This window comes from Balaenoptera physalus (assembly GCF_965194825.1).
Source record: "Balaenoptera physalus genome assembly, chromosome: 12".
In the NCBI taxonomy this organism is placed as follows: Eukaryota; Metazoa; Chordata; class Mammalia; order Artiodactyla; family Balaenopteridae; genus Balaenoptera; species Balaenoptera physalus.
Genome location: NC_138897.1, coordinates 29,379,011 through 29,400,406, shown reverse-complemented (window position 1 = coordinate 29,400,406; position 21,396 = coordinate 29,379,011). Strand labels below are relative to the sequence as shown.

Genomic DNA, 21,396 nt, shown 5'->3' with positions numbered 1-21,396 from the left:
ATCACAGCTCTATCCCAGACCTTCTATATCAGAATATGCATTTTCACAAGATCCCCAGGTGAATCATGTGCAGTTTAAATTGGAGAAGCTCAGGGTTCCAGTGTCACTCTTCTATATGGTCCAGGTCTTTCATTTATACTATAGCCCCCTTCCCACATTTGAGGTGGGGGGAGGGGGAGGGAACAATGAACAGACTTTTAAAACATGAAATCATCTCTCATGCTCTTACTGCTTTAACAAATTCCTCTCACCTTCAGGTATTTTGTTCAGCCCTCATCAGAGTCCTGATTTGTGCTGACAGGGAAAGAGACTCAGGCTAGTGGAGGTGGAGATGGTACAGCAAGGAGGAGGGCAGTGGAGACGGTGGTGGGGTCCACTGGGGACCAGGCCGGGTCCGCACTTGCTGCTGCTCCCCGCTCCCCTGCCCCCTGCCCTGTTGGCTTCCCTCCTCTTTGGAGCATAACAAAGCGTGGCTCCCCCACCAGGAGAGCCCTGATATGTCCCTGAACGTGACAGTCCCTCCAGCCACCGCCAATGTTATTAATTTTTAAAACAAACTTCCTGATTGAGGTTCTGGCTGCCTCTAAATTGTCTCTACAAGGAGACTGTGTACTAATTAACCCATAGAAACAATCAATGATGTACCTTTTTCAAGTTTCAGGGTGATTAGAATATGAAAATGAAGAGCACAATGGTGCAGATGTTTTAAAATCACAGCAGACAGCAATTAGTGACACGGAAACCAGCTGCTTATCTCTCCAGATAAAGCCTCTTAATAGGGAATTACACTGGAGGAGTCATTACCCAGATGGATCTCACATGATTTACAGAGGAGGCGGGGCAGTGTTAACCGATTTGTGAGCAGGTTCTTGTCAAGCTTCCTTCTTACCTCAAGGAAGGTGGATTTGTGGCTGGGGTGGAGGGGGACTTCACCTTTCTACCTGTTGGCCCAGGTCAGGGAAGCCACCAAGGATGAGGAAAGGAGAGAATGGGGCCTGCAAGAAGCCACAGGCACCTGTCTCCTTGATTCAGGCTCCATTGTTCTGGGATCAACTCCCTCAGCTGTCCCTGAGCAAAGAGGAGAGTGAGGCCTGGGGAAGGGGGAACACTGAGTTGTTGGCTGCCTAGGTGTTCATTGGAAAGAAAGTGTCACTAAGTTCTGCTGAGTGGCTTTGGGGTGTGTGCGTGTGTGTATGTGTGTGAGTGTGCATGTGATATAGAGAGCTCTTAGTAATCTTTGTTTGATGTATTTTCTCCTTTTACATAATTGAGGTAAAATTTACATATTCTGAAATGTATACATGTTAAGTATACAGTTCAAAGAGTTTTTGACAAATGTATACTCTGTAACTCACACTCTTATCTTGATACAAAATACGTGTATTACCCCCAGCAACTTTCCTCCTGCCCTTTCCCACTCCCACCCAACCTTTAAGCAACCACTGTTCTGATTACTATCATAATAGTTTAGTTTTACCTGTTCTAGAACTTTATGCAATGAAATCATACAGTATGCACGTTTTTGGAGTCTGGCTTTATTCACTCAGCATAATTTCATGTGTGTGACTTATCCGTATTGTGGAATATATCCATACTTTGTATTGATGAGTTTGTGTGTTCTTCTGTTGATTGACACCTACGCTGTTTACAGGTGCTTTCTACTCTGAATAAGCTGCTATAAAGTTTCTGTAAAAGTCTGTTTGTGGATACTTGTTCTCATCTCTTGGGTAAATACACAGGAGTGGAATTGCTGGGTCATAGTGTATATTTAGCTTTAAAAGACATCACAGGGAGATCAGCTCGGTGCTTTGTGACCACCTAGAGGTGTGGGATAGGGAGGGTGGGAGGGAGAGGCAAGAGGGAGGAGATATGGGGATATATGTATATGTATAGCTGATTCACTTTGTTATAAAGCAGAAACTAACACACCATTGTAAAGCAATTATACTCCAATAAAGATGTAAATAAATAAATAAGACATGGCCAAAACAGCTTCCAAAGTAGTACCATTTTGTACTACCTCCAGCAATGGATGAGAGTTGAGAGTTTCAGTTGTCCATACCCTTATCGATGCTGGTTATCGTCAATATTTTTAATATTAGCTATCCTACTTGGTGTTCAGTGGTATCTCATGGTGGTTTTAATTGGCATTTTCTTGCTGACAAACAATGTTTGAGGACATTGACATGTGCTCCCTATCCACCCCTACTTGTTTTGTGATCCAGCATATTTTGGTGAAGGTATTTTGCAGTTGTGTGAAGTTAAGTTCGTTGAGAGCATTGATCAAATCTTCTGTATATTTTTTCTGATTTTTTTTTTAGTCAATTTGCTCTAGCAATTATTGAAAGAAGAATGTTAAAATCCCTTTAATTGTGTCATTGGCTATGTCTTTCTTTAATTCTCTTAGTTTTCGATTCAAGCATTTGATCCAAGTATATGTTACGAGGTGCAAACAAATTTAGGATTATTGTTTCTTGATGAATTGACTCTCTTATTTTGAAATGTCCCTGATTACCTCTGGTAATACTCTTTGTTCTGAAGCCCATTTTGCACTATATTTATTCACTCCAGCATTCTAAAATTTGGTGTTTGTGTGGTATGTCTTTTCCCATCCTTTTAAGCTATCTTTATCTTTGTATACGGTTGGCCAAAAAGTTAAATCGGGTTTTTCATAAGATGTTACGAAAGACCCAAACGAACTTTTTGGCCAGCCCAATATTTATTGTGTATCTCTTGTAAACAGCATATAGTTATGTCTTACTTTTTTATTCAGTTTGACAATCTACCACCTGTTTTTTGGTTTGGCTTTGTTTTCTGTTGTTCGTTTGTTGGGGGGAGGGGTTGTTTAGTATATTTAGAGTTAATTACCTATATTGTTGAGCTTAAGTCTACCATGTTACTATATGTTTTCTGTTTTTCCCATCTATCTTCATTCTTTTTTCTCCTTTTCTACCCTCTTTGGACAAATCAAGCCTTTTTAGTGTTCCATGTGTTTCCTTCTATTGGCATTTTAGATATACAACTTTGTTTTATTTTTAGTGGTTGCTCTGGTGATTACAGTATGCACCCTTAAAGTATCACATCCACTTTAATCTAATATTACATCTGTTCAAATATAAGCACCTTACAAGTGTATACTTCCATATACCTTCTCTTGCTCTTTGTTTTATTATTGTACATTTTATTTCTATAAATGTCGTAAGCTTCATGATACACTGTTATTATTTACACTTTAAGCAGTCAGTTGCCTTTTGAAGATTTTAAGACCAAGAATAAGATGTTGTATATATGCCCACATATTTACCATTTCCATGCTCTTCATTCATTCATGTAGATCTGAGTTTCTATCTGGAGTTATTTCGCTTTAGCCTAAAGAACTTCCTTTTACATTTCTTGTAATTCAGGTCTACCAGCAGTGAATTCCCTCACTTTTTATTTATCTGAAAATATCTTTATTTTGCCTTCATATATGAAAAATGTTTTCATGGGATAGAGAAATTTAAATTGACTTTATTTTCATTTTAATACTTTAAAGATATTATTTCATTGTCTTCTGGCTTGATTTTTATTGATAAAAATCAGACATTATTTTTCCCTGTATATAATGTGTCTTATTTCTCTGGCTGCTTTTAACATTTTCTCTTTGGACTTCATCAGTTTGTTTACAATGTACTTAGATGTAGTTTTTTGTGTGCTTATTCTGCTTGGGATTTGTTGAGATTCTTAGCTATGTGAATCCACATGCATTATTCTCTCTTCTCTACTGGGATTCTAATTATGTGTATGTTAGACCACTTGATACTTTTCTTTGGGTCACTGAAGTGCTGTTTGTTTGTTTTTTAATCTCCCTCCCCCACCCTACGTACCCCTCAATTTGGATAATTTCTGCTGTCTTTTCTTCATGTTCTCCAAGCTTCTCTTCTACTGTGTCTTGTATGCTATTAAGCCCATCAAGAGAATTTTTCATTTCAGTTATTGTATTTTTCCAATTTAGAATTTCATTTTGTTATTTTGGTATAGTTGCCATCTCTATGCTGAGATTTCCCATATGTTCATCAGTTATTCCCATCTTTTCCTTACTACTTGACCATCTTTATAATGGCTGTTTTGAGGGCCTTGGATCTATATCTACCCTCCTGGGTGTGTGTCATACTTGCTTCAGTGTTTGTCTAATAATTCTTTGTTTGTTTTCCTTTAAAGAGTTTGACTTTTGTTCTGATTGGTAGTTAATTTACTGGCAGATTTGCTTTATCTTATTAAGAATTCTTTTTAGACTTTGCTAGCTTTTATTCTAGGGCTCGAGTAATCCTACTTTTAAGGAGTACCAATTCTGGGATATCAACTGACCGTCTGGGATATTTATTAAAGTCTCCCCATTCTGGCTAGTCAGAAATCCAACACTGCCCAATATTATGTGACCTTAGGGCTCTTTGTTCAGCTTATAGCCCCCAGTAGCAAATATCTGCTATGCTTCATGGAATCTTGCCCTCAAGTGCAGATTAAAGTTTGGCCAAAGACATAGGGTATTTCTCTTAAGGTTTCTAGGATTCCTTTTCTACATAGCTCCCTCTTCTCAGGTACTCTGTCCCCCAAATTTTAGTCCCCTCAAAAGACTCAAACTATAATCTCTGTTTCCTCTATCCAGTGAAATTATAGTTCTCGGGGTTCCACTTCCCTGTGCCCAGGTTTAGAAAGTTCTCCTGGGCAGAAAACTAGGGATATGGCAGAGCCTCTTAAGTTTCCTTCTATCTAAAATCACGGCCCATATTACCTGTTGCTCAAAGCCTGAAAATAGTTGCTTCATGTATTTCATAGTTTTATGTTTATTTCCATAGAAAAGTTAAGTCTAATACCTATTAATACCATTAGGGTTGGAACCAAGTCAGCAATCATTAATTACGCAGAATTACTGTGTACTCAAGGAAGCATATGATAGTGGCCTCTGTATTTGTGTAAGCTGTTATCAACCCCAATAAAAGGAGTGCTTTAATATCACTCACAGCCCCCAAATAGCAAATCAGGAATGGTTCCTATGGGAACCACACTAAGGTAACTTCCCAGGGCAATTCATGTGACAGGAAATGAGGACTGTATATATGTAACTGGAAACTTCATGTCCATTTAGGGGCTTTTCTGTGTTCCATTGTCTTAGTCTGTTTGGGCTGCTATAACGGAATACCATAGACTGAGTGGCTTGTAAAAACAGAAATTTATTTCTCACAGTTCTGGAGGCTGGGAATTCCAAGAGCGAGGCGTTGGCAGATTCAGTGTCTGGCAAGAGCCTGCTTCCTCGTTCATAGATGGCCGTCTTCTCTCTGTGTGCTCACATGGTGAAGGACAAGTGAGTTCTCTGGGGTCTCTTTTATTATAAGAGCATTAACCCCATTCATGAAGTCTCCACCCTCATGATCTAATCACATTGTGCTCCCATAGGCCCCACTTCCTAATACCATGACACTGGGAGTTAGGATTTCAACGTATGAATTTTGAAAGGATACAGACATTCATGGAATTCTATGGAATCAGAGGATCATAAAGCCATGGTTCAAATAGGGTACTTAGTGACATTCTTCTCTACCTACCATTAGCAAATGCAGGAACGAACTGGGCTGAGGAGGGATGCTTTGAGAGCAAGTTCAATGGAAGTTGGCATGTGCATTCCTCCTATTCATGAGCCTAAATGGTAATTTTCAGTCTTTTCTTAAGTGACAGAACCATCTCTGTCCACCTCCTTTCTCTTTAATGAAATCCTTTGCAAGGCTGCTCTGTTCAATTGGGGGTTAAAAGAATGGAGCTTGTCTGTTGCCCAATCCACTGGCTACAGTTCAGAAATGTCTTTACAAAATCCTAGGACTCTGTGGAACACATTTGAAAACCACTGAGCTGGAACATCTCCTGATAATATCAGAGCCTCTTTAGTCCCTAACCCAGACCCCTGTCTTTGATATAATCCAGTGGTTCTCAACTCTGTCTGCACATTGGGATAACTGAGAGCTTTGAAAAATGTACTACTATTCAGGTCCCACCTCTAGAATGTTGACTTAATTGGTCTGGATCAGATCCCAGCTATGGTGTTCTTTATGAAGCTTCCTGGATGATTCTAACATGCAGCCAGGGTTGAGAACCTTTAATCAGACAGTGTGTGGTTGCATTCCTTTTCTCCCACACTCAGCTCTTGCTCAGGCTTGAGCACTTGCTTCAAGACTCAGGGGTGGAATGCCAAGATTCCCCAGAGCTCTGGGGATTGGCTTGGATGAGTTGGGGAAATAGAAATCCCAGGGTGGGAGGTCATGAACCCCTGCATGCCTAGTTCTTTCTGGGAGGACAGTATTTTCATCCACCCATATAACTGACCTCTGCCCACCATGCAGTGTACTTGGAAAACCTAAACAGAGGATGGACTGTGTTAGAGTTTCTTACTATGTAAATTACAAAGAGTTCAGAGAGCAAAACAGGAATACTCAGTGGTGCCAAATTACATATCCTAACAGGCCTGTGGTGGTTTGCTCTGCATATTTACCACCAAAAAGTGTTGCAAATGTCACAGCAACCACAGGAGAGCCCCACCCCAGAGGAATTATGGTGTTAAAACATTAGATAAGTGGTTTTACAACTCAATTATATATCAGAATTATCTGGGGAGCATGTTAAAATGCACATTCCTTGGTCCCACCCTGGGAGATGGTGAATGAGCCTATCTGTAGTGGGGCCTAGGAATCTGTATTAGTAACCAGTACCTTAGGTAGCTCTGGTACAGGGATCTAGGACCACATCTCGAGAAGTACCAGGTGCCAAAATAAGAGATAAAGCTCCCCTCATTCCTTCATACCCAGGCACATTTTCCTGTTCATGTAAAGCAAAATATCCCACAAACAGTAAATTTAAATTATTGCTGTCAAAAGTAGCACAAACACAGCTAACCCAAAAGAGTAGTTTATCATCCACAAAGTCATGCTTGATTTTTGATGAGTTATATGATTTTTCTCAGACCCAAATCGTCATGTCGTCCTCTCATTGTGACAAAACATGCTTTAGATAAGCCTGAGATAAGGCTGGGTGACTTCCTTTCTTTCATTTTCATAGACTTTTAAGTTTTTATGCAGTGATTTAATGCTTGTTTTTAAAATTATGTAAAAATAAAGTGCTTTTTAAAAAGAAATCTGACTTGTACAAAATTTAAATTCTGTATAAGCCAATTTATACGTTGGTTGTGGGGGAGGAGATAGTTATCTACTTTACAAAATAATTCTTCACATTACTGAAGGACTTCCTTCCATAAACACATCCTGTAGGAGAGAAATCTGTCTAGTGTTTTCAGAATGGTGTTTCCCTGATGAATATTTGGCCTAGGCTCAAGGTGCATGGAAAGCACTGCTCTTATAAAAAGTAAGCCATACCTTCAGAATGACTGTGAGCTCCACAAACAATCAATCAATTTGCGGGGCTGCGGAAGCAGCCAAGATGAAACTGGAGGGAAAGGGGCAGGGCACAACCTTTGAAAGAATGACATAGCCCGAGGACATGACATAAACTGATTAGAACCAAATGGGTCCAAGATGGCAGACAGGTCGACTTGTCCACTAGACCTTGAGCCTCAGTATACACTCACTGTAACACATCATCAAGGTAAATGACACACCCACAGGCACCATGACACTCCCAAGGCCAACCATAAGGATCAAAAAGTGAGGGGTGGCCCAATTCCTAGAAATCCCCGCCCCTTCCCCAAATAGCTGGAACACTCCTCCCACTCATTAGCCTATGAAATTACCCACCCCTGTAATAACTGACAACCCCATACCCTGGTGCCTTTCTCACCTTCTGAGATGGCCCACACTGTCTGTGGAGTGTGTTTCTCTCTAAATAAATCCACTTATTACCTGTCACTTTGTCTCTCACTGAATTCTTTCTGCGATGAGATATCAAGAATCTGAGCTTCATTAAGTCCTGAAACCAGGTGTGTGATCTCAGTTGAAAGACCATGGGTTTTGGCCAGGTTCGAGTCCCAGCCATTTGGGTTCAAGCCCTAATCAGGGTTTTGGCTGGGTTCGAGTCCTGGCCACATGGGTTCAAGTTCCAATCTGGATTTAGGCTGGGTTCGAGTCCCGGCATGTGGGTTCAAGTCCCAATCTGAGGTGCACGGTTTCAAAGAGACATGCTGAGCTTGACAGTATTAAAAGTTTTCCATAAAAATAATCTGGCCCAATGTAGAATCTCATCAGCTATTCCCTTATTTGCTAACCATTTCAGAGATAGCCCTGCTGGGGGCTGAGGGTAGTATAAAGTCCATAAAAGATTCAGGTCTGATCCCCCCGAAAAATCTAAAGGGGAAACGGAAACAAGTGCTATGTGGGTTAATAAAGCCCCAAGTCAAAGCCCCCTATATGGAATAATATCCCCAGACCTCTGGAGAAGGATGGGAGGGAGAGCTCGCTTGCCCCTGCATTGAGCTGGGAGCCTGTTTTGCGTGTCCGGCTCTGTCTCAATGGAGTAAGTGCTCAGTTCTCAGTGAAGGGCATATTGGAACTGACAGTCTCATCATTGTGTATATAATCTGTCATGGCTGACAGATGAAGAAATGGGATTTTGTGAAATGCAACGAGATATAGCCATCAGCCACTGCTGGAAGGAAGCCTTGTTCTCCTGGACCCCTTAAAAAGCACTCATTCTCAGTCCTCTTTGCCCCTTCACTGCAGCCGTCTGAGCGCTGGGTTTAGAGCACCATTTCCCCCCTATTACTGCTGATCTTTTGTTGTGCTTCCCTTTTGTCCACCCTGCCCTTTGATTGCCAAGCTCTCCCAGCAGGGCAAATTGCAGCTGAAATGGTAGAAACAATGGGATCAGGCAGTGTCCAGATGGAGGCACTGGGAACCAGGCATGCTTAACTGCTTACTTTCAGCTGGTCTGCCCTTAGTGTAAGTGAGCAGGCCCCACCTTTCAATTGCCAGAGTGAAATCCACCCTCCTGACAGTCACATGGGCTTCCCCAGAAGCAGAGTTAATTGGAAAATGAAACAATTAATGGGAGATGAGAAAGAACTAACAGTAAAAATTGCCGCTGAAGGAGAGTTACCTTGCAAGTGCCTTTAGTCCTTAAGTATTTGGGAACGATCTTTTGTTGAACATGTATGTAATGCATCTGAGCCCTCCAGTTTCATCGTGAGCCATTATGAAATGAATGATTGGTGGCTTATTGTCTTTTGTGTGCAGCCATATATTTTGTCATGGTAATAGGCATCTTAAATATTATTTTGTTTGTTCATTCAACAAACATTTATTGAGAACTTTCTGGGTGGTTTGCTTTGTAATAGATACTGGAGATAAAAGGATAAATGAGTGTCTCTGACCTCAAAGTACTTACAGTCCAGGAGAGGGAGACAGAAAAGTATACAAATAAATGGCACATCGCATTACAAGGATTGTGATAGATGTCTTCATGAGAGACAATGGTGCATGCAGAAGGAATGGCATAAGAAATTAGGCTGAAGGAGGTAACAGTGTCTGCAGACAATATGTTGCAATATACAGGTCATTAATCTCACTAATAACAAAATGGAATACCCATAGTAAAACGGATGTTCCTTCATTTATTCAATAAATGTTTATTGAGTGCCTACTATTTGCCAGGCACTGTACTTGGTATCTCTGTGATGGTGTATACAGGCTAGAAAGGGAGACAGGCATTAATTCAATTAGTACAAAAATCAAATGTAAATTTAAAACTATGATAAGTACAACAAAGATGAGACACATGGTTTCATGAAAACTTATAATAGGAGTATTTCTATAAGGTAGGGGGCCTCACTAGGATTGAGCTGAGATTAGAACATAAAGAAAAGTTAATGAAGGACTCTACTAGTTGCCAAGAATAAGAAGATGGAGCAATAGGGAAAAACTGATGGGAATTAGGGGTGAAGATTCCAGCTTTACCACGAAGCCCCTCTGTGTACTTCAGTATACAGATCTGGAAAAGTGGAGAGGGGTTGATGACAAGGGTAGAGGTGAGAGGGTGGCTATGAGTGCTGTTTTGCCCAGGTCCAAAACAACTTAAAACTTTTGTCCTACAAATTTTATTAAGTACTACCACTAACTCTCTAGAATGTTCTAGTGTGAGCAACCAATTATTTTGTCACCCAAAGAAGTGGGAAATTTTGTTTCCAAGCCCTCTTCTAGCCTGTCATTCTGTGAGTATACACATAGTGCCAACTAAAATCCAAAGCACAAAGGACAAATTAACAAAGCCCTGACTCATAAAAGATAAGTAGAATTTACTATTTTATACCATGAATAAGATTTCTCTATTTTTGCCAAAAATGAGATGGAGCCTATGTCCACAGCAGTAATACCTAGCGGCCAAAGTCAAGTGTCAGGATTAGTTCTCTAGACGTTGATGATGGCAGTGTCTCTACTATAAACTGCAAGATGAAGAAAAAATTAAATACTTTTTTTTCTTAATTTTCTCCTGGGCACTTAACAGGCTTAGCTTGGGGAAGCTCTCTCATGATTCTTAAAAAATACACTTCAATATTGGAAGTATAAACAGGATTTCACAAAATCAGGGAGGCAGAAAATAACCCTAGGGATTCCAGGAACTGGTGTGAGTGAAACCCTGGTTGCTTTACTATATTGAATTTTACCCATAATTCTTTCTGCCATCTGCGTTTTGACTCTTAACAGGGACGATAAGAGATGTTTTCTAATAAAGCATAAATCCTATAGCATCAATGACAAAAGACAGAGAAGTGATAGGTGATAGATATATAGCTAGCTAGCTAGCCAGCTAGATAGACACATATGATACATCCATACACAGACAGGTAAACAGACAGATACATACTATAGGTTAAAGCTTCGTAAATTCACTAAGCCATCATCATATACTTCTTAGTTGGGATATTATCAAAGCTTTCTTAATTTACTAATATTTTCCCTTCTTTAACAAATCTTAGGGAAATACATCCTCTGTGTATAAAACAGGACTTATAATAAGCTTTAAAGACTGCTTTCTTTGTACTGGTAGCCTGGCTTAAAATCTATCTGGAACAATGTGAACATATCTATATTAAAAATAGCTTAATATCTCAAAACAGTGTGTTCACTGTCCATTCCCTTTGTGAGTTTATAGACGCTGAATATGTTGTGTCTCTAGCACACGTTCTGCCTTTGCTGGCTGAAGAGTTAGTCTAAGGAAGGTGCAAAGTATGAAGACATTCATGTAGAGCCAATATAGGGAAAAACACAGCTGACAAAGTCCAATGGAGTGATCTTGAATGATAATGATTTTTTTTCCTGGCACATTTGTCCAGGAGACTTGTTTCTTTTTCTTTTTTCTTTTTTTTCTTTTTTCAAGGTTCCTTTTGAGAATATCCACACATTTTCTCAAGACAGTAGTCAGGGCCTAATGTGGGCTTAAGGATGTCTTAGCGGGCTCACTCCCAAACACGCACCACTCCTAGAGTCGGCAGAGATTTGAGGGCTCTTCCATGTGTCTTTCCTTCTTTTCATTTCTTCTCTATGCCCTTGACTGGCCCACTTTTCCCCACGCAGTCATCAAACTTCCCCCCCTTAATTCCTCAACTTGTGCTTTTTCTCCTTGTTGCAGTGGTTCTTAATGAGTTGCTTGTTTGAGTGCAGAGATGCTGAACTCCAGGATAAACTCCAAACAGAAATGAACTGCAGTAGGCAGAAGAAAGGGAAAGATGTGTGTTTGAGAAGAAGCTGGGGCAAAAATAAGCTGCAGCTGGAGTTAGGGAAATGAGTGCAGGGAGTCTGGAAGTTCAGATGCTCTCCTGAACTCTGCCACCTTGGGCAGGACTCTCCATGGCTGAAGTTTTAGTGTCTTCATTTGGAAAATAGAAGCATTGGACTGAGGGACCTTTAGGGGCCCTCCTGACTCTAAACAGTTCTTATTCTGAGATTGCATTAAACCAAGATAGGTTAAAGTTCCTGTTATCTAGGGGGAGAAAGACAGCGATTATAGCATCCTTATTAATGTTCAAAATCAACACAATGTATTTTTACTAAAGAAATTGAAAAAAACCTTCACAAAGCATTCTGGAATTAAAGGTGTCTGTTTCCAACTTTTGAATAATTAAGCCTTTTGACATTAAATTTTAAATAGTTTCAACATGCTGATCTCTGTTTCTCTCTCTCTCCTTCTCCACTCCACCCACCCTTAGGTTTATGAGCGGCCACAGAAACACTCAGCTCTCCATTATGACCCAGGCCTCCCACAGGACTTCACCGGTGACACCTTAAAACCAAAGCACCAGCAAAAAAGCAGCAGCCAGAACCACGTGGACTGGTCCACCAACTCTGACAATGGACCTACCACTCAGAATTGCTTCATCAGTACAGAGTCTGGCAGAGAAACTGCAAGCACCAGCAAGATCCCAGCTCTTGAGCCCCTGGCTTCCTTTGCAAAGGCCCAGGGTAAGAAAGGCAGTGCAGGGAGCACATGGAGTCAGTTGTCCAACAGTAGCAAAGATCTGCTCTTGGGAGGTGTGGTTCCATCTCCAAGCAACCACAGCTCACCAGCTCCACCCAGCACCTCTGCTGAGTGCAGTGGGCTCCAGCCCTTGGTAGATCAAGATGGAGGAGGTGCAAAGGAGCTCCCAGAACCACCTACTACTATAGGCAGCAAGAAAAAGTCCAGTAAAAAAGATGTGATAAGTCAAACCATACCAAACTCAGACCTAGACTGGGTCAAGAATGCTCAGAAAGCATTTGACAATACAGAAGGGAAAAGGGAAGGCTACTCTGCAGATAATGCCCAAGAGGCATCACCAGTCAGGCAGAATGTGAGTTCCGTCAGTAATCCTGAAAATGACTCAAGCCATGTCCGGATTACTATCCCTATCAAGGCACCCTGCCTAGATCCAAGCAGCCATAAGAGGAAAAAGAGACAGTCCATCAAAGCAGTGGTGGAAAAGATCATGCCAGAGAAAGCCCTGGCTTCTGGAATCACTATGAGCAGCGAAGTAGTTAATAGGATACTTTCCAACCCCGAGGGTAATAAGAAAGATCCCCGTGTCCCTAAGTTGGGTAAAATGATGGAGAATGAGTCCCCCTCAGCTGGCCTTGAAACTGGTGGAAATGCTGAGAAAGTTGTCCCTGGAGGTGTATCTAAGCAGCGGAAGCCACCCATGGTCATGACACCTCCAACATGCACAGATCACTCTCCAAGAAAGCTGCCAGAAATCCAGCACCCCAAATTCGCTGCAAAACGGAGGTGGACGTGCAGCAAACCAAAACCCACCAGTCTCCTTCGGGAGGCAGTCATGGCCACCTCCGATAAACTGATGGTGGAACCGCCATCTGCTTACCCCATAACCCCATCCAGCCCTCTCTACACCAACACAGACAGTCTTACTGTGATCACGCCGGTAAAAAAGAAGCGGGGACGACCAAAGAAGCAGCCTTTGCTCACGGTTGAGACGATTCACGAGGGGACTTCCACCAGTCCAGTCAGTCCCATCAGCCGGGAATTTCCCGGAACCAAGAAAAGAAAGAGACGACGTAGTTTAGCTAAGTTGGCCCAATTAGTGCCAGGAGAGGACAAACCCATGAGTGAGATGAAATTTCACAAAAAAGTTGGAAAGCTTGGGGTGTTGGATAAGAAGACCATCAAAACTATCAATAAGATGAAAACACTCAAAAGGAAAAATATCTTGAACCAGATCTTGTCCTGCTCCAGCAGCATTGCGCTGAAGGCCAAAGCTCCCCCAGAGACCAGCCCTGGGGCAGCAGCAATCGAGAGCAAATTGGGCAAGCAGATAAATGTCAGTAAGAGGGGCACCATCTACATTGGCAAGAAGAGGGGCAGGAAGCCAAGGGCAGAGCTGCCACCCCCATCCGAAGAACCCAAAACAGCCATCAAGCACCCGAGGCCAGTTTCTAGCCAGCCGGATGTTCCCGTCGTGCCTTCCAACTTTCAGTCACTTGTGGCGTCTTCACCAGCAGCTATGCACCCACTTTCGACACAGTTAGGTGGGTCCAATGGCAACCTGAGCCCCGCCAGCACTGAAACCAACTTTTCAGAGTTGAAAACTATGCCAAATCTCCAGCCCATCAGTGCTCTTCCAACCAAAACCCAAAAGGGAATCCATAGTGGGACCTGGAAGCTGTCTCCACCCAGGCTGATGGCCAACTCCCCTTCACACCTTTGCGAGATCGGGTCACTCAAGGAGATAACACTGTCCCCTGTGAGCGAGTCCCACAGTGAGGAGACGATCCCGAGTGACAGTGGCATTGGGACAGACAACAACAGCACGTCTGACCAAGCAGAGAAGAGTTCCGAATCCCGACGGAGGTACTCTTTTGATTTCTGCTCCCTGGACAACCCGGAGGCCATCCCATCTGACACCAGCACAAAGAACCGGCATGGCCACCGGCAGAAGCATCTCATTGTGGACAACTTTCTGGCCCACGAAAGCCTCAAGAAGCCAAAGCACAAGAGGAAACGGAAAAGCCTGCAAAACCGTGATGATCTCCAGTTTCTGGCAGACCTGGAAGAGCTCATCACCAAGTTCCAAGTGTTCAGGATCTCTCACCGGAGTTATACTTTTTACCATGAGAATCCATATCCCAGCATTTTTCGGATTAATTTTGATCACTATTACCCGGTGCCATATATCCAGTATGACCCGTTGCTCTATCTTCGTAGGACTTCAGACTTAAAGTCAAAGAAGAAGCGTGGTAGGCCTGCAAAAACCAATGACACCATGACAAAGGTGCCTTTTTTACAAGGGTTCAGCTACCCTATTCCCAGTGGAAGTTACTATGCACCCTATGGAATGCCTTACACATCAATGCCTATGATGAACCTTGGTTATTACAGTCAGTACCCAGCTCCTCTGTACCTGTCGCACACGCTCGGAGCAGCGTCCCCATTCATGAGGCCAACAGTGCCACCACCTCAGTTTCACACAAGCTCCCATGTGAAGATGTCTGGTACGGCTAAGCATAAAGCAAAGCATGGAGTGCACCTGCAGGGGCCCGTGGGCATGGGCCTCGGTGACAGGCAGCCATCCCTGAATCCTCCCAAGGTGGGCAGTGCCGGTCTGTCCAGTGGTCGGCTCCACAAGAGGAAACACAAACACAAGCATAAGCACAAGGAAGACCGGCTCCTGGGGACCCACGACAACCTGAGTGGTCTCTTTGCAGGCAAAGCCACAGGCTTCTCCAGCCACATCCTGAGCGAACGGCTGAGCAGCGCAGACAAAGAGCTCTCACTTGTGAGCGAGAAAAACAAGCATAAGGAGAAGCAGAAGCACCAGCACAGTGAAGCCGGCCACAAAGCGTCCAAGAACAACTTTGAGGTGGACACCCTGTCTACGCTGTCACTTTCTGATGCCCAGCATTGGACGCAGGCCAAGGACAAAGGTGACTTGAGCAGCGAGCCTGTGGACTCGTGCACAAAACGGTACTCTGGCAATGGCGGGGACGGCAGCAGTGCAAGACCAGAGAGCCTGGATGTGTTCAGTGAGATGAACCCTCCGAACGACAAGTGGGACAGTGATGTGAGTGGGAGTAAAAGGAGGAGCTATGAAGGCTTTGGGACGTACAGGGAAAAGGACATCCAAGCCTTCAAGATGAACCGCAAGGAGAGAAGTTCCTATGACTCCTCCTTATCTCCAGGTAAGGCCGAGTTTTCTTCAAACTTGGACTGTCTTGTTACTTGGTTGCTGGGCCCTGCCCTTCAGCAGTCCGCCGTCTTTGGCACGTTGCATTCACTATTTTGCAGAGAGGTAGAAACCAAATGAAAACAGGTTTCCTTGCAAATTTGGGTCTGCTGCACATTTTATGCATTGTTTAATCAGTTATTTTCTGTCTTTCCTTTCTTGGAGCCATTGCCTGAGAACTGTGGGCCCAGAGGCATCCCCAATAGCTGCCAAGACTGCAACCATACCCACTACCTTTATGGTTTTAATTAAAGACGCTATGCCTAAGTCTTCATCTGATCTGATGGTAAATTTGCTAGTTGGATAAAACCTCTAAAACTCTCTAGTAATACCAACAAGATCCCAAGAATGTCAAAGTTGGATGGGAATGAATATCTAATTTACCTGACATGCTAGCTCTAGATGTCACACATCCTAGGTTGAAACATCTACAGGAGAGCCATTGGAAGCTGATGACCAGTGAATCTTGAAGTCTACCTGATAAGGAAGCCACAGCCCAAAGCCACGTTGTCCTCTTTTTGGCATTTGATAAGCAGCTCTTAGTAGACCCCTAAAGTGAAGCCCTGACCTGTCATTTCCCTGCATAAAGGTGGGGGTGGGGAGAACCTGACTGAAAGGCACTGTGAGCCTCCTGCCTCTGCTGGAACCTACCGCTGTGTCTCTTCGCACATCCACTGGGGATGGGATTTGCCCACTAATCTCTAAACTGAAGTGCTGGTGGCTACTAGGAAGAGCTCATTCCTTGTCAGTTGCTGGGAGAATTTCCTTGCTAACCTGCCCACCCACATAGACTTTCCTTGCCATGGAAGCCTCATACTTCTGCATAAATATCCCTTTGTCCATGTCCACACATCACACAGATGATAAAAGACTCCTGTAGAACAAAGTAGTTATTTACTAAGAAAAAGGTAGAAGCTCCTTTCTTAGGAGCTGCAGAAGCTAAAAGGATTCCTCGTGCTCTCCCTACCCCCAAACAGTACAAACCCTCTGGCCAAAGCCTGGTTTAAAGGACTGATCACCCCTGATAAGCTTTGGGTGCGCTATTTCACCTCTGTTTATGATGTGTATCCCTTGTTTGCCTTCTCCCTTCATGCGGAGTCCATAATTAGTGAAGGTGAAGTCAGTCTATTCATGAGGATTTAGAGACATTTTCTAGGCCAGCAGATTTCGAAAAGAAATGTTTTGATAATGGCCATTCTGACCGGCTTGAGGTGATACCTCATTGTAGTTTTGATCTGCATTTCTCTCATAATTAGTGATGTTGAGCATCTTTTCATGTTCCTCTTGGCCATCTGTGTGTCTTCCTTGGTGAAATGTCTATTTAGATCCTCCACCAATTTTTTACCTGGATTGTTCATTTTTTTTGATATTGAGCTCCATGAGCTGTTTGTATATTTTGGAGATTAATCTTTTGTCTGTTGTTTAATTTGCAAATATTTTCTCCCATTCTGAGGGTTGTCTTTTTGTCTGGCTTATGGTTTCCTTTCTAGAGGGGTGGGATAGGGAGAGTGGGTGGGAGGGTCAAGAGGGAGGGGATATGGGGACATATGTATGCATGTGGCTGATTCACTTTGGTGTACAACAGAAACTAACACAGTATTGTGAAGCAATTGTACTCCAATAAAGATCTATCAAGAAAGAAAGGAAGGAAGGAAGGAAGGAAGGAAGGAAGGAAGGAAGGAAGGAAGGAAGGAAGGAAGGAAGGAAGGAAGGAGAAGGAAGGAAGGAAGAAAGAAATATGATTATGAGTTAGAAGCTACTTAAATATTGCTCCAAATCACCCCCAGCTTTGATTTGCTGTCGTGGTAGATGGTCTCCTTGGTTAATGAAGAGACCAATTAGCAGTCATGTTTCATGCACTTGCTAAGGTGATAAATGGCCCACACTTCATGTCTGCCCAAGTGGATGTGCTCTTCTGGGTTTCCCCATTTCTGATCATCAGACTTTGTTGAAGGTGTTTGTTTTTTGTGCAAAGCCTAAATTAAGCCCACCCAGACAGTAGTTGCTAAAAGATTAAACTTTCACATGAGAAGTACTGTTGCTTTCTCTTTCAGTGTGGTGGAATTTATCCATAGAACCAGAACTATCCATGACAGAGGGCATTCTTATTTCTATTTCCTTGGCATTGTTTAGCTAGAAAACAATGGTGGTATGTTATTGCTGAGAACCTACAAGCAAGAATCGTAAGTTAACAGACCTGAGAAACAAGGTCTCAGAAGCTAAAACCAGCCATTGTTGCCATTAGGGTTCTCAGCAGTCTTACTGGGACGTCTGCGTGTCTGGACCGTATTACAGCTGGGTCCTGGTTGAATTTTGCCAGCTAGGGGTTCATCCGGTCACTGTGTCTCTGAGGGCGGCCACACTCTAGCCATACAAAATTCCTTGTGTTTGCATTCACAAGGTGGTCGTTACTTCATTTAAAATTCTCCCTCCCCTTCCCCAGCTTCTTACTTGTTTTGCAGCCATCTACAGAAAGCTGGATTCAGCCTAGGAATTGAGTACTGCACCCAACTCTGTTATGACCTTAGGCATGGTATCCTACCTCTCTGGGGTACTACTGCCAATCTGTAACTCAAAGAGTTGGGCCAGACCTCTTCTGTATGACATGTTTCAATTTTTTTTTTAATTAATTTATTTATTTATTTATTTTTGGCTGTGTTGGGTCTTCGTTTCTGTGCGAGGGCTTTCTCTAGTTGCGGCAAGCGGGGGCCACTCTTCATCGCGGTGCGCGGGCCTCTCACTATCGCGGCCTCTCTTGTTGCGGAGCACAGGCTCCAGACGCACAGGCTCAGTAGTTGTGGCTCACGGGCCTAGTTGCTTTGTGGCATGTGGGATGTTCCCAGACCAGGGCTCGAACCCGTGTCCCCTGCATTGGCAGGCAGATTCTCAACCACTGTGCCACAGGGAAGCCCTTCAATTCTTAAAGCCATTTCACATGTACTTCTTATAACATCCTTCCTGCAATCTTAGAAGAGAAATATTTTCATTCCCATTTTATGGATCAGGACACTGAGGCTCAGAGATCAAGTGACCTGTCCAAGTTCAGAAAGCTGTCACTTTTTATTCTAAACCCAGGGCTTTGCCCACTGCATTGCAACTCAGCTGCATGTCACCCAACTAGTTAAGGCCAAGTCTAGAACACAGGTCCTTGTCCCCAGCCCAGTGTCCCTATATCCCACCACCACCCTTCCTCTCAGAATCCCATCTATCCTCTGATTACATGCTTTCCCCTAGGGCATCTGCACAGTGATTATGTGATAAGTGCAGAAGAGAGTAATTAAGACAAAAAGATATCCCTTTATTCAGTTCCCAACCAATGAAGGAGGATTTCTTATGGCCTAAACTTTTCTAAATATCAGCCAGCCTGGAAATATTGATATATACATTGACAGGGTTTCCACTGCTGTCCTTACTGAAATCCAGTTCCCTGAGTTATTTGTGCCACTGCTTTGTGCTTATTTTTGTGTTGTATGAGGTTTTTCTTTTTTTTTTTCTGAACATTTTCATGAATCTTAATTGTTAGTGGCTTCTGTGTCTATATGAGTTATGCCTACACATCTTGTTGAATATCTTATTGGAACAGACCAGATTCCTTATCATTCCCTTTCCTTCCAAACCTTGGCCTCTCCTTGCCTATATCCTAAATGTCCCCTCTATTCCTGAACCCCTAAAGCATCAGGAAAAAAATGTCCTTAGTAGCACTTGGAACCCAATGCATTCACCTTAATATTATACACTCCAAAGAGTGCCAAGTCCCATTAAAAGCTGGGAGACAGATGGGATGAAGCTGAGGTTACTGGAGGCATTAAGATCTTTCAGAGTATCCGAGTCGAGGTGTCTGTTCAGCTGGATGGTACTGAAGGTCATGATTAGAAATAAGCATCTTCCCTTCCACACCTTCTCTTCCTCTACCTCTTCCTTCTCCCTTCTGGGTTCATTTCCATAGCATCTTAATGTCCAATTTCACATGAGCTACTCTTCTCCAAAATAGATATGGCATAAATACAGATATCATTCTTTACCCTGTTGAGGACCAGATTTAGGAGTGGAGTGAAAAGAGGACTTTGAGCTCTCCCTCAGATCAGAACTGATGAAAGGCACCATATAAATGGAAGTCATTACTATTATGGAGAGAGGAATTAGAGACCCCATTTAGCAATAGCAGCAGTTGCACACTCCATTTCCTCTTTCCTGCTTGGAAAGTCATTCATCCTCCATCCTCCATCCCCCTGCCCCAGCAGATGGATGCATTGTCTTGTTAGCCCCCTTACAACATACCTAGATCTAAGAAATTACACAGACTCCTTGCCTTTTTCCTGTATTTTACTCCTTCTGTCCTACTGCTTCTTTGGTTTCAAAAGGCAGTGACTCTTTTGACCTATTTTCTAAATGCACACCATCTGGTAAATCTTCACTTACAAAAATGCTTGCTTGGGGCCAAATAATGGATAAAGAGTGGGAAGGTGTAATCCACAGACTCTCAGAGTTGGGAGAAGCCTTATTGGCCCTCATTTGTGCTGCTCTCCCACCAGGCACCACCATCTCATGCACCCTGACATGCAGCAGATTCCGAGAGAGCAAACCTGTCCAAGGGTGACAATACATAGTCAGAATGATGCTATATGCTCCCAGAGCCAAGTTCTCATGAGGCGGTGGAAGAGGTCTCTAGTGTGAATGATGTTCTTCCTGTTCCAACCTCTTGGAAACAATCTTTGCATACTTTGACCTAAAATTATGCCAGGAACTTCAGGCATGTTGACCACTGCTGTCCAGGCTCCCATCAGATGTTGGAGAAGCAGTGAGAAGTGTAAGTTTATACCTGTTACCTCTTAGTCCAATGCCATTCTTAGTCAAGGTTGCCATCCTGAGTCCCCGATGTCAAGTACTTTCCTCATGATTAATGGATGCTGAGAATTCATTCTTAGCTCACCTCTCAGATATCAGAGTCCTGCCATGTATGTAGCTGGATTCCCTTGAGCCTGGCTGACTCCACCTCTCCTTGTGGCTCTATCTTACCCTATGACAGCTCCTCTTAACGGCACTGTGGGCATTTTGGGAGACAGTCTCTGTTGTCACTCACAGGCAGGAAATGGATGCCCAAGCCAAAAATAATACAAAATTCTCCTCAAAGCAGTCATTCAGATGAGGGAATTAACCACATGGACAAAATGTCATGAAAACCATACAAAAGAAACATATGTGAGGAAAGTTTTCTAAAACTGGAATAGAAGGAAGAAGAGGACTCATGGGAGGAAAAAGTTAAAACCAGGAAAGAAGGAAGAGTAGGAAATGGAAAGCTGATGAAGTGTGGTCTGTTTAACCTTAATCCAAGTTGAATTCTGGGTCATCCTGTAGGAGGAAGTGAAAGATTAATTAGCTAATGGTTGCTGTGTGGTTTAGCAGGGTTATGAGTACCTGCCCCAGTCTTGTCTCCTATGCTAACCAGCTGAAAGACCTCTTTATATTTTTGACTCTCAGTTTTCCCAAGTGATACGAGGATAATAAATGTTCTGACCAGACATGATAGTCTAGGATTCTCAAATTTATACAATGGAATTTGAATACACACACACACACACACACACACACACACACACACACACACACACACCCCTAGATTGTGCAGTTAAAGAGAAAACGCTGAAGTTATGGCCAAGTTGGCCAATTAATTAGCTGTTCAGTGAAGTTTCAAAACAGATTCCTCTGGTCCGTGT

The 21,396-nt window shown here is 42.9% G+C and overlaps 1 protein-coding gene across 5 annotated transcripts in view; it reads left to right on the top strand.

Annotated features, from left to right (window-relative positions):
* SETBP1 (SET binding protein 1) overlaps positions 1-21,396 on the top strand; it is a 407,558-nt gene that overhangs the window by 279,045 nt on the left and 107,117 nt on the right. For all 5 annotated transcript variants that reach the window (XM_082415831.1, XM_082415829.1, XM_082415830.1 and 2 more), the window contains exon 4: positions 12,179-15,638. In XM_082415831.1, coding sequence (XP_082271957.1) covers positions 12,179-15,638 — 3,460 coding nt within the window. The remainder of the gene's footprint in view (positions 1-12,178; positions 15,639-21,396) is intronic.